The sequence below is a fragment of the Scaptodrosophila lebanonensis genome, unplaced genomic scaffold (genome assembly GCF_003285725.1).
Source record: "Scaptodrosophila lebanonensis strain 11010-0011.00,11010-0021.00 unplaced genomic scaffold, SlebRS2 tig00000080-arrow-pilon, whole genome shotgun sequence".
Taxonomy (NCBI): Eukaryota; Metazoa; Arthropoda; class Insecta; order Diptera; family Drosophilidae; genus Scaptodrosophila; species Scaptodrosophila lebanonensis.
The window spans coordinates 1,583,711-1,596,730 of record NW_022060561.1 but is presented as its reverse complement, the minus strand read 5'-3'; the positions used below and the strand labels follow the sequence as shown (position 1 = coordinate 1,596,730).

General features: G+C 37.0%; 1 protein-coding gene across 2 annotated transcripts in view; it reads right to left on the bottom strand.

The window, feature by feature from the left end:
* Positions 1 to 780: 780 nt before the first annotated feature.
* LOC115625759 overlaps positions 781 to 13,020 on the bottom strand; it is a 48,259-nt gene continuing 36,019 nt past the window's right edge. The window contains exons 3-13 of one of the 2 annotated variants that reach the window (XM_030520917.1): positions 7,366 to 7,598; positions 5,848 to 6,216; positions 5,591 to 5,786; positions 4,897 to 4,998; positions 4,652 to 4,847; positions 3,343 to 3,531; positions 3,138 to 3,280; positions 2,748 to 3,067; positions 2,534 to 2,689; positions 2,316 to 2,468; positions 781 to 2,199 (exon numbers count right to left, since the gene is read on the bottom strand). In XM_030520917.1, the coding sequence (XP_030376777.1) occupies positions 1,136 to 2,199; positions 2,316 to 2,468; positions 2,534 to 2,689; positions 2,748 to 3,067; positions 3,138 to 3,280; positions 3,343 to 3,531; positions 4,652 to 4,847; positions 4,897 to 4,998; positions 5,591 to 5,786; positions 5,848 to 6,216; positions 7,366 to 7,598 (3,121 nt within the window). In that variant the 3' untranslated portion in view covers positions 781 to 1,135. Of the gene's footprint in view, positions 2,200 to 2,315; positions 2,469 to 2,533; positions 2,690 to 2,747; positions 3,068 to 3,137; positions 3,281 to 3,342; positions 3,532 to 4,651; positions 4,848 to 4,896; positions 4,999 to 5,590; positions 5,787 to 5,847; positions 6,217 to 7,365; positions 7,599 to 13,020 lie in introns of those variants that run through there. The other variant, XM_030520918.1, reaches the window with a different exon arrangement.

Below are 13,020 nucleotides of genomic sequence, written 5' to 3'. Positions count from 1 at the left end.
ATATTAAACACTATATTAAAAAGACACTATATTAAAAAAATATAGCTGTCATAGAAGAAGGAATTTTTGCATAAAACAGATAGATAAGATATATATAATTCGCTGCCCATGATATTGAACGAATAAAGTTATTGTTGTAAGGCACATTAAGGTAAATACTATATCCTAGTCCTATAATATGTTCGCCATAATCCTAAGTTTATTAAAATTGGCTTGCCATATTTAGTTCCAGACTCTAAAGTTGGGTATTGAGAACAATCTAATAAGGTCTTTGTATGAAAAACATACTTTTAATAACAAGAGAGTTATTCGGCGCTTCCTATAAGAATCGTTACCCTTCAATATCGAGGAGAAAGAGTCATTTGTCTGTATATTATTATATATGTATGTATTTCATACAAATAGAGTCAATATTTTACAATACATTAAGTACAATATATGTATAATAGGTGTTATAAATAATTAAAAACTTGTTACATTATTTTGATTTCGCTAATTATTAAATAACAAGCAAATTTAGTTATTTTTGAAATCTTATTCATACATACAATATTAAAGAACATAAAACTATACACACGCAAGAAAATAAATGACCTGTAAAACAATTTCAATGAATTGAATACTCAGATACATACATATATGTCTCTCTATAATTGTCTTTATAAACGCGACATATACGACTACAAGGAACATTTACATAATGTACAAACATACACCTTTAACACATTTGAATTATCTAACTTTAACAGAGGTTTTTCATTTTCCATAAATGAAGTATTAAATAAATTAAAGGGAAATTGAAATATATATAATATTATTCGGCAATAGTCGATATCGGATAGAAATGTGTCATTAAAGAAAAAACTAACGAAAATGGTAAAAAAGGTTCAACTGTTGATTAGGAACACATAATTTCGGTTTTAAAGAGAGAGCGTTTTTTTATAAATTAAAATTATGTATCCCCGATGGTTTACGGATAAACAGACGACATATGTACAAAGAGAGAGCAGACATTAATGAGAGTTTTGAAAGCATTTTCCTATTCAAACCTAACGACACATTGAAAAACAGCGCGAAGAACATAAAGTTCACAGTTCGTAAAGCCTGAAAATTAAATAGAGAAGGGAATTACACGCTAGACAGAGATTTCCTGAATATGTACACGTTTTTTGCCACTTGTCGAGGAGGTCGCACCACCGGGTCCGCTTGTTTGACGAAGTATGCCGCCCATTTGTTGTTGTTGTTGCTGGGCAGCCAAGAAGGAGCGAGGTGGTGGCGGGGGCTCTGGTATATCATCGTCTCTCATTATCTCGGAGTCTACAGTCACAGAGGCAGCCTTTACTGCCTCCTCAATGGCCTTGAAGGACATTTGATCGGACGATTGCACGGCATAATCAAACTGCTGGTTCAACTGGGTGCCACTGTTGTCCACAAAGGAGCCCCGCTTGCTGGACGCTGCCGAGGTGCTGGCCTCCAGCACGGTGGTCAGGGGTAGAGCAGTGTACGAGACCATTTCCTGTTCAACTCCTCCACCACCACCGCCACCGCTAACTCCACTGTTGTAGTGTGTTAGGCTTTCAGTCCCATGATGCTTGGTCTTGAGCAGGTCCAGTGTGCTGGTGGAACAGGCCGCCCAGGTGCCCACACTGTCCATAATGAGTGTGGTTTGTGTCGAGGACGGTGGTGGCAGTTCCACCAGTAGTTTCTCCTCCTTTATCTGCTTCGTCTTCTCATCATAGCAACTGTATTCGCCAAAGAGGACGCCCGCCTTGCCGCTGTTGCCGCTCAGGGTATACGCATCGCTGCTATTGCCTGCACCACCAGCACCACTGCCCCCATCCATTCCCAGCGCGTTCAGCTTGAGCATGCTCGAGTTCTTGCTGTTATCACCCTCCTGTAGCTCCTCTTTGGTCTTGGCATCGCGTGCGCGTTTCTCCCGCTGGTGATAAATGCCCGCGAAGATCAATACGTTGAGTATGAGGAGAAAGCAACCGACAGCCACTGTGGCTATCAATGCTGTGGTATAACTCTGAAATTGTTTGCCACTCAGTCGACGCAACAGCTCCAGGTTGCCTATGATGCCCGTCGAAGCGGTGGCCAAGTCCTTTTGGGTCTCGACGTGGATCTGTGTGCGATTATCCTTGGGCGCTTGCGTGGTGGTCAGCTCAGACACGGACATGGCTCCATCGATTCCGCACTCTGCAGAAAAATAACAATGAAATGAGGTGTTCTGTTTGGCTAATCTGGCAATGTTTTGGATCAGACTATTCCCATTGCTTTATAGGACGTAGTATTAAGTGTTAGTGTGAGGTTACCTGTTGTCGTGGTTCCTGTGGTGGCTGCATTCAAAGCAATCGTTGAGTTCTGACTATCGTTCTTATTGGGAGCAACTGTAGCTCTGGCTGTTTGCACCAAGATCGCACTATCATCGTCTGGTGGTTTCGTTTGCAGCTGGGGACGCACCACTCCTGGATTTTGAAGAAAATCGGTTGGAGGAAAAATTGCATACAATTGTATTGTGGTTCGCTCCTACCTTCATACAGATCCCTGTTGTTGATGTCATCCTGAAACTGGTGATGGCGCATGGACTGATCATTTATGTTGAAATGCCTATGGAGCTGTGGTATCAGATTCAGCCACATGGATAGCTTATGGCCTCGATAATGACTCTGAATGTTCGCCTTGTTACCTGATGGTGGGGCATGAGAATGAGCTTAGGATAGAGTGGGAATTACGAATGATCTTACCCAGTTCGATGTACAGCTGGTTGACCACATCGTAGGCATCCCAAAAGGGCAACTCGTCGCCGTCGTAGCTGCCCACCTCGTGCTCATTGCCCAGGCCCAGTTGTGTGTAGGCGGCGGCATCGTTGCTGCGCAGACGTCTCCGGTAAAGGGAGCGCTTCTCGTGCATCGCATTGCTGCGTCTCTGGTTATAGAGCACGGCCAGACTTAGGGCATCATTGTAGGTCTCAGTTGCTCGCTTCGCTTGTGGATGAGTTGGCAATGTGGCTGCTCTGGCACTAGCTGTGGGCGATGTGGCCTTAATTGTCGATTGGTTCGGATTGCTGTTTGAAATGTGGGTGGATTGTGAAAGCTGCAGTTAAAGTTTTGGGCTAAGTGCAATTAAAAGTTTACCCAGTTTTGGCAAAGTTGGCCAGATAACGGAGCATTAGACGACCGATTTGCCTCTCCTGAGTGGTATAGTTGTGTGGGAATAGCGGTGAAACGGGTAAACCTAACCAAAAAGGCACATCTTCGCCATGCACGGAACCAGTGCGCTGCAATTTCAAACAATTTTAAACTCCTTAGACCACATTTTGCTCTGCAGTTGACTGACTACCTGTGGATATTCCTCTTCTACAGTTCTGTGTTTAAAGTGCAGAAAATAGGTGCGTCCTCCACGCAGACTATGCATATAGCCCAACTTAATAAGCGCAGAGGCCGTGTGCCCGTCACTTAAAAATTGTAAAGTTGCATCTCTGGAGCTCAATGGATTGCGTATGGCTTTCTCCCAGTCTGTGTACTCGTTCTGTGAGTTCGAAATGAGAGCAATTCAGTAAAATACAATAGAAAATGGGTGTTGCACCGGAAATTTGAATGGGCTAATAAATGGGCTATATAAACGTTAAATGTACTTAACAGGCAAAAGGAGGTGTGGTTGACCCCATGTTATAGGTAGAATTATTATAAGAATAGAGAGTCAAGACAAGCAAGTCTGTCCGACTGCGAATTTTTGAACCGTAAAAGCTAAAGGAAACCAACTAAAAATATACACTTTAAAAAGCCTTTTAAAAGTTATGAGTTATGTATATTTATGGAAGACAGTTTTAAAGTCAACATTGTAGTAGCAGTTTCAAAGCCTCTCTCCTTTCCAAAAGCTTCCTTTTCCAGCCATCTCCGGATTCTCTGACCACATACGGTTAAGAGACGGGGAATAGCTTGCCGGACTAGCTTAAAATTCCCCCTTCTTAGCTTCTAATTAATTTCACCTAATTTTTCCTTTTATTTCGAAAATTTTAAGAATAAAACCGGCTTTCCTATAAGGCTTTATTTTTATAACTTTTATATTGATTAAAAAAAACAAATTAAAAATATATAAAAAAGTGGGAATTAGCTTCTAATTAATTTCACCTAATTTTTCCTTTTATTTTGAAATTTTAAAGAATAAAACCGGCTTTCTAAGCTTATAAAACTTTTTTATAACTTTTACATTGTTAAAAAAAAAACAAAGATAAAATATTAAAAAAAATATATATGAAAAAGTAGGAATTAGCTTCTAATTAATTTCTCTTAATTTTTCTTTTTATTTTGAAAATTTTAAGAATAAAACCGGCTTTCCAAACCTATAAGGCTTTATTTTTATAACTTTTATATTGATTAAAAAAAGTTTATATGAAAAAGGGGGAATTAGATTTTAATTAATTTTCCTTTTTCTTTTTATTTCAAAATCCAACATAGGCTTTCCTAGCCTTTTAACATTTATATTGTTTTTATTGACAATGTTTGTAAAAAAAAACTATATATACAAAAGTGTATTCAAAAATTAGCACATCGATTTATAGATTTTATATAAAGAAAGAGTATTCAAAAATCTGGTTTATAATAAAAGAAATTATAGAATAGCTGCTTCGTCAATATGAAAACCCTACCTTTAAGACCGCAAAAATTTCATTTAAATGGTAATGAAAATTGTTGCGCACAAATGTCCGTAAAATGCGATCCCTTCTTGTCTCATTGAAGCCAAATTCCAAGTCTTGTGCGCTCAAATCCAGATACGACTCCACAGATGTAAGGCAGAATATGAGGTCACGTTTTGGAAAGTTTGCATATTCAATTCCTGAAGTACTGCAGAAGGAAATTAGCGAATATTTTCATGTTTTAGTTAAAGTCTTACCTAACAATAGCTGAACCCATGGGCAATGCAGTGGGGCCAATGGATTCCACGCTGGGCGATATAACAGTGCCATCGACAAAAGGTGCAAAGCCCACGAGGAAACTGGAAGATAATAATAGTGGATTATTTTCAGTTAATCTCAAAAAATACTAATATTAGAGCTCTAAAAGTCTACCCATTCTCTATTTATAATATATTTAGTTTTGATCCCCAATTAAGTCGTTATAAGGTTTAAAAACATATTCATAATATAGTCTTGATCTTCATTTAAGTCGTTATTAAAATATTAATATTCGAGCTCTAAAGGTCATTCATAATATAGTTTTGATCTCCATTTAAGTCGTTAAGTTTTAATTACTTGGATATAGGTGTCTTAAAATAATCTGCACAATAACCTAGTTGTGGATTAAATTAATTGTGACAATGAAACGTGCAACAAGGACGCATTCTAACCACAGATTGTTAAGGAGGCTACCTCGTAGACATTCCATGGATTTAGGCATGTCCTTTCGTTTGTTTGAATGGTAATAAAGGACTTGCAAATAGCTTGAACAATTGATCTTATCTTGGAACTAATAATAATTGAATTCTCATTTTAATGTTCGGCCAATCTTTCTGCTTGATCTTAGTGTGCATTACTAAGATATAGAATTTATTTATTTTAAAGAAAATCTTTCTGATTATTTATGCTTACCGCGGATGATCGATTTTCACGGCCAGCAGGTCGGCCACAGTTTTGGTTCGCAAACAAGGGGCCAGATCATCGTAGAGCATATCACCATGGCAGCCGGTTTGTTCGGCTACGCGTCGTTTCACAAACAAAGGATTCTTCTGAATGGCCCAGGGTGATAGGGCGGCTCCGCTTATCAGAACCGTACGCTGTATAAGATCTGTAATTAAGTCCATCTTTAAACGCTTCAAAATAATTCCAAGCATCAAGTAAATTCTAACCACTGGCCACGGGGGATACCACCAATATGTTGGCTAAGACGGCGCCTGTCCCATAACCCATTAGCGTTATGCTTTGCGGATCTCCTCCAAATGCGGGCAGATTCTCTTTGAGCCAATGCAGACCGGCCACCAAGTCCATTAGACCAAAATTGCCTTGGGCGCTTTCCTTGCCGCCGGTTTTCAGGAAACCAAAAATGCCCAAGCGAAAGTTGATTGTCACTACAATGACATTACCGTGTGTGGCCAGTTCGGACCCATCGTAGGGGTTCCCTGAGTTCCAGTCGTATGATTCACCGTGAATAAAGACCACGGTTGAGAGCTTCGGACCAGTATCAGCATTTGTCGCTTCGCCGCTATTAGGGGTGTAACCTGCAATTAATAAGGGGCATAAATAAAGCCAATCAAAAATTTAGAGCTTATATTATTGGTTTACTTTTCACAGAGTCTAGTATACTTGTATAATACCTATATATGATTATTTCACTTCGAATTAAACTGTTAAGAGAATATACTTGTGGTTATGTTTGTTGGGGATTCTTTTATGAAACATATTTTTGTTTACTCATAATTTATTTTAATGATTTTAATTATTTTTTGTTTAAAAAGTTGATCGTATTATTATTCTATAGAAAAAAAAATTTGTATAATATTTTTTCTTCAAATTTATTTTATTATTATAGAATTTTTGTTTAATAACTTGCAACGATCGGGATACCATTCTATTATTGATTTTGGCTTAAATATTTTTTATAAATTAAAAGGAGCTTATTTTTTTGGATTAGGGCTCGTCTAATTCTTTGTAGATTAGGATAGCATTCGGATAGGATATTAATTTCCAAGTGTTTATTTTGATATTCTAAATTGTATAAATAAATTGGAGACACTTGATTTGCTTGAGTTCTGTGAGTTATTTTCGAATTTCCGAACCATATACAAACTTTTAACGTCGGGTTATTTCAATTCCGAACTATTTCCGGGTTTAATATGATCGCTCATTGAAATAGGTGTATAAAAAGCGTTGTCAAAACCCAGAACAGTGTTGGGATTGCATTTTAGTTTTAAGATGATTTTTGAAATACTAGCACGACACGAAACATATTGATGGAGACAATCAAACGAAATTTTTGGTTTGTTGCTCATTCTACAGTTCAATTATCAAACAACTTTACAAGTTTTTTTAAAAAAATATATTACATCTTTGGCAGATATTCACAAATCCAAAAATTCTTAAACTATCACGAATTAGTAAACAATATTTATCCAACAAATCTTTCAGTTGCCCATATTTTTTTTTCATTCACTTATCAGGATCAGTATAATAATAAACCAACTTCAATAACTAGTTACAAATTATTTAATTGAAGTTAATTGCTGTTGGGGGCTGTATAGATGCCGATTCCGCAGCGCTTGCAGTGCTTTTTAAATTTCAACTGCAATGCACTACGGAATTGAAAGCTGTGCAGCCAGCTGTGTTCCAGGAAAACTCAGATGTTTTGTGAAAGATTGTAAGGGACTTACGTCTGAAGCGCCGCATTTCGTATGGCACATAGATATTTAGATATAAGCAGTCTTCCGATTGGTTCTTGAGCAACGGCAGCAGACGTCGCAGTTGGGCGAGACGTGCCCGTGGCACCTCCAGGAGGGCCTCTGGTCCATTTGGCGGGATGGGCACGGTCTGTGGGCAGACGGGCGAGAATCGATCCGCATTGCGAACGTTTTTCCATGTGGATGGCGTTATGGGTGGCATAAATCTGAAAAAAAGTCAACACAAGCACAAAATCAACAAGCATTCACACCAAACATATCTACACAAGTTCATATACTATACATAGTATATATATACTATATATTTAGGTGCAATGAAAGGAGCTGTAAGGGAAAAAGGATTTGATTCGAGCTGAGAAGATTTGTGCGTCCTGTGCGCTCGTAAAACACAACAAAAAAGGGAGGAAAACTAAGTGCAGCCCATCAATCAAAATCGGTACTGTTTTTGATTAATTGTGCATTTTATTGTTTTACGTCGAAATCCATCGATCAAAAGAATCGACGCGACGTCGCTCCAAGGCTCGTATGTTGATTTTATGACTCGATAATTGACGCGAAACGTTTTTATTGTTTTCCGATTTTACGCTCACTCGTCTGCTCGGCTCCCAGTTTGCTTTCAGCCTGAAACAATGGACCGGTTGACAAAAAGCTTACATTTTGTGGCATAGCAACAACAACAACAACAACAACAAAAATGGTAGCAATTTTTCAGCATTATGCTGCCACTCCGCCCAGCCCCAAAAATACCTCAAATCAGTTCCAGGCCTGCCGACAGTCGCTGTGTGAAGCACAATGGCGGCAAATAGGATTTATTGTCAAATAAATCAGCAGGTTTTGCATTGAAAAAAAAAAAGAACGGGCTTAGATAATATTACACCCCTGCCTATGTATGTGTGTGTGTGTGTATTTGTTTATAAGTGTTGGTGACAGACTATCTTGGGCTTAAATCTGAAAGAGGGTAATCGATGAGGCTATTGAAGATATCAGTAAATGGATATGGTATAAAAAATATCTGTTGATACCTAATACATATATGTACACTTGTAATGCTCCACAAAAAGGGGGAAATGAGATATGGATTTGATTATGCTGATCGATGCCTCTTAGTTGTAGTGTTTAAGGATATCATTTAAGTTGGAAATGTGTGTGTTAGTTTTTATCATAAATCAGCATTCAAATTACTAAGCAGCTGAGGAGTTTGACAAATTTGCAGGGACAGCAAATGATGATAATTTTGTTTCTTTTTTTAAGAAAAAATAATTTATATATTTTAAATTTGAGAGGCCAGGAACTTATTCTTTTTTAAGACTATCTATGCATTTTCACCATGATTTAATGTTCATTTTTATTCATTGCCTCAAAATGTAATGATTAATTTTGAATTCTACTTAACAACTTAACTAATAATCAAGCAAATAAAAGTAATTAAATAATGATAATAATCATTATTTTTGTGCAAAAAAATAAAAGTAATAAAATAATGATTAATAATATTTTTGTGCAAAAAAATAAAAGTAATAAAAAAATGATTATTCTTTGAGCTTTATTTTGTCTGAAAATATTTGCTTAGTGATGTGTTTTTTAGCTTTACCATAGGGGTTTGTCTTGGCATATTGTTTACGGATATATATATGTTTTGTAATTATTCCTTATGAAAAAGGCAAGGATAAATACAGCTTGAGGTTTATTTGTGATCAAATAAATAAAACTTAAAGAGTAATCACTATTTTATGAGTTTTATGTTTTTGCTCGAAAATAATGATTATTGAAATTAGAAAAATGCAATATTAATCATTATATTAGCATCCATTATATATAATGATTATTGAGTTTACTATAGTTGTAAAGAAAAACTCAAAGTTAATCATTATATTATGAGCTAATGAATTAAGTTAAAAAAAAACACATTATTTTGTAATTTTTATAATAACTCTTGAGTTATAATGATAACAGTCCCTGCAATTTGTGTTGAAATTATTGTGTCTGACCATGGCTTTGAAGCAATCTATTCAAAACATATTCCCTATTCTCTATTCCCAAGTGACGAGCTTAATTGTTAATCAACGAATTATATCCCTTTATTCACTTCACTTGAAAGCTTAAGGTTTAAACCAAACTACGAAATCTAATTCTTTTTAGAGCTAATGTTTTTAATTGTGCCCGTGGCGTTCCAATGTTAACCAATTCGGCAAGCACAGTTCTACTCCAGGTATTGCGGGGCCTTTTTCTCTACTACCCTGGGGATTCCAATCTAATGCAGCAAGATATGTTCAATCCATCTCCATCGTCATATTCTGATTAACAGTTACAGCAACAGGCTCTTGATTAAATAGCAATATAATAGCAATATAAAAACGCTCTTGACGAGCTAAGAATTAAATATTTAGTAATTACGATTCTTTGTAGACCGTTCTCTTCTTCCTCTACTACCCTGGGGATTCCAATCTAATGCAGCTCGGCTTTTATCATTGTGGCTTCTGCTTATGATATGTCCAATTCATCTCCATCGTCATATTCTGATTAACAGTTACAGCAACAGGCTCTTGATTTAATAGCAATATAAAACAAGATAGAACGCTACAGTCGAGCAAGCCCGACAGTAAAATAGCCTGTACTCTCCACAAAAAAGAAATATTAAAAAAAAAAAAATTTTAAAAAAAAAATTAAAAAAAAAAATTAAAAAAAAAATTAAATTATTAAAAAAATGAATGAATGAATTAATTAATTAAATTAGAATACATGTTTATGTTCAGTTTTAACAGCATACATTTACATCACGTACCTATGCGTGTTCATATGCGTGTATGTATTCAGCACAAAGTTGAACCAAAGCAGCAACAACAACAACAGCTGCGGGCAGTGCTGCCGACAGAGGCAGCGCATGAGCAGCGATTTTACTTATGGCTATAACTTTCTACAGAATTGACCTATCATGATGAAATTGGCACACGGACACATTAGTACTAACTGGATGTACCTACCAAAATTGATTTCAAAATTCCGAGAATTACGGAAGTTATAAGAAAAAACACGAATTGCGGGGGAGTGGGGGGGTGCATCGAAAAAAAACTCAAACTCGTACTTTCTCGGCCTTAGGAGAATATGGAAACCAAGTTTGGTTATTCTAGCTCTTATACTTTCTGAGATCCTTGCGTTCATACGGACAGACAGACGGACAGACGGACGGACGGACAAGGCTATATCGACTCGGCTTCTCATCCTGATCAATAATATATATACTTTGTGGGGTCTGCCACGCCTCCTTCTGTGTGTTACATACATGCGCACAAAACTAGTATAGCCTTTCACCCTTTGGGTACAGGCTATAAAAAGCTCTTGTGAAGCTAAGAATTAAATATTTTGTGACATCAATGCTGTGTCGAAAGAGCCGAGTTTGTTTTTTAGTTATACGTCAGTACTACTACTACGATAGAGTCGTTTTCAATTAGCACAGACTAATTCGAATTGATGCCATTGTAGCTTTTGTATCAATAATTTGTGATTTTTTGATTAGGAACTTTGGCGACAGATGCGCTTGGCCAAAATGATTAATTGGCTTTCGTCAGAGCCAACAACAGCAGCAGCCAGAGGAGCAGCATCAGCACCAGCACCAGCATTAGCACAAGTGTCAGCACCAGAGTAAATAAATTTAGTCAAAAATCACGTTTTATGCTGCCTGCCCCTGCCCCTGCCTCGTCCCTCCTCTTTCCACTCTGTGTCAACCATATCGAATGCCAACTGAATGTGAATCATTCGAAAGCCAGCCAGTCAGTCAACTAAGTGGATGACGACGAGGACTGCGACGTGTCTTGTGGCTAAGTCGACTGGCATTTGATTAAGTTCGGTTGCTGGAGTTGTCGTTGTCGTTGTCGTTATTGGTATTATTATTGTGGTTGTTGGTGTTGTGGTTGTTGTTGTTGCTCACTTTGCACATCTGTTGCTGCATGATAATGAGGTATTCATAAGAGTCTCTCTGCCTGATGCCTGATGGCAGCACACAAAAACATTTTGCTAGAGGAAGTAATTAAAGAGCAATTTTCATCAATTGTTGCAAAAAGGTGGTGGCAAGGTGTGGAGGAAAGGTGTGTAAATATGAAGTGGTGAGTGGGTTTGGGCCATACATTTTCCAATCACTTCATCAAATACACTTGTTGTGCATGCCGAGCACATAAAACTAAGAGCAAAAGCCGCCAGCTGCATACACAGATATATACAGATACATATACTATACGTACAAGTAGATCTGAACATACTACGTACTACTTATATGTACACAATACACATTTACATACATAGCTCAGATACATGCGTACAGACATGTGCATAAGTGCCTGTGAGAAACTTTTGATAATATAACTGAGAAACTTTACTTTACTTGAGTCGTCTGACATTTAATGGGACAAACTGCTGAAATGGCTTAGCAAAGTTTTCTTCCTTTATTTCCACGGTGAGCGCAACAAGGATGGCAGCGATAGAGCGATAGCGAGGACGACTGTGCGATTTGCGTTTGTTTAACGAGTCAAGTTTTAGTTTGGTTCGGTGCGGTGGGAAAGTAGCGTAAGACATGCTCCTGGCATATCTAAATGGCGGTCATGCCTTGTCTGTATGCGGTTCGAGAACCGTGCGAGCAATTTGTCGCGCCTTTTGCCAAGTTGCTGGGGAGTTCCTCCCGAGCGCAAACAATGGTTTAGCTTGCCTTATAAGAGCAACAGATCAGGTGTTAGGTGTGAAAGCAGGGCAATCAGCAAGATATGAACTTTTACTTTTAGTAGTTACGTAGAGTCAGGGTTGTCAACTTTTCTCATTTTATTTGAGTTACAAGTTGAATCGAAGGATTTATTGAACACCTTTTCTCCTATCAATTCTTTACTAATTGGAAATCCATCATAAAATTAAGGCAAATAATCAATCAAAACTTAGTTACTGTAGTTAAATCACCTAATTCTGTTTTTACACGATTTTAATATAACACGTCTTGAAATTTTAAAAATTGTATATATATTTAGAGATAAGAAACCAATCACCTATTTTTGCCTATGATCAAAGTCTTTTTTTCCACTGTTGTTTCTGCCACCAATCCGTGTAAAAACAGAATTAGCTGTAATGAGTTTTAAATTAAATAAATTCTGTCTGGCGGCATTTATTTATTTGGTTTTGTATTCAAAATTTGTTCACCGCTACACAAGCAGTTTTTTTTTAATAAATGGCCCAAGAATTTTATTTTCTTTTTCCCTTTAAGTAACTGCTTTCAACACATTAAAGCATACATAGTTATTTTTTAACTATATTTTGAATTAAAATCGTGGACTGTTTTTAGTCTGGAACATACTATATAGCTGCTATAGGAAGAATCGATTAAAAGCGCCGCTTAATTGAGCATTAAATTTGAGTTACAGCATTGATTCCTTATAACTTTTGTTGGCGACAAAACTACCTAACTCTTATTGTTGGTTAATGTTTATTAAACACTTTTAATTAGCACTAATAAAGTATCGATCAGCCGGCAACCAGAAGTTTTAATATAATTGGTTTCGATTCTGTTTCTGAAGGATTGTGATCTTTTCAACCAAAACAGCAATTAAAAGTTGAGTTTAAGAATTAAAACTTTAAGACGTAAGCTCTTTGCTA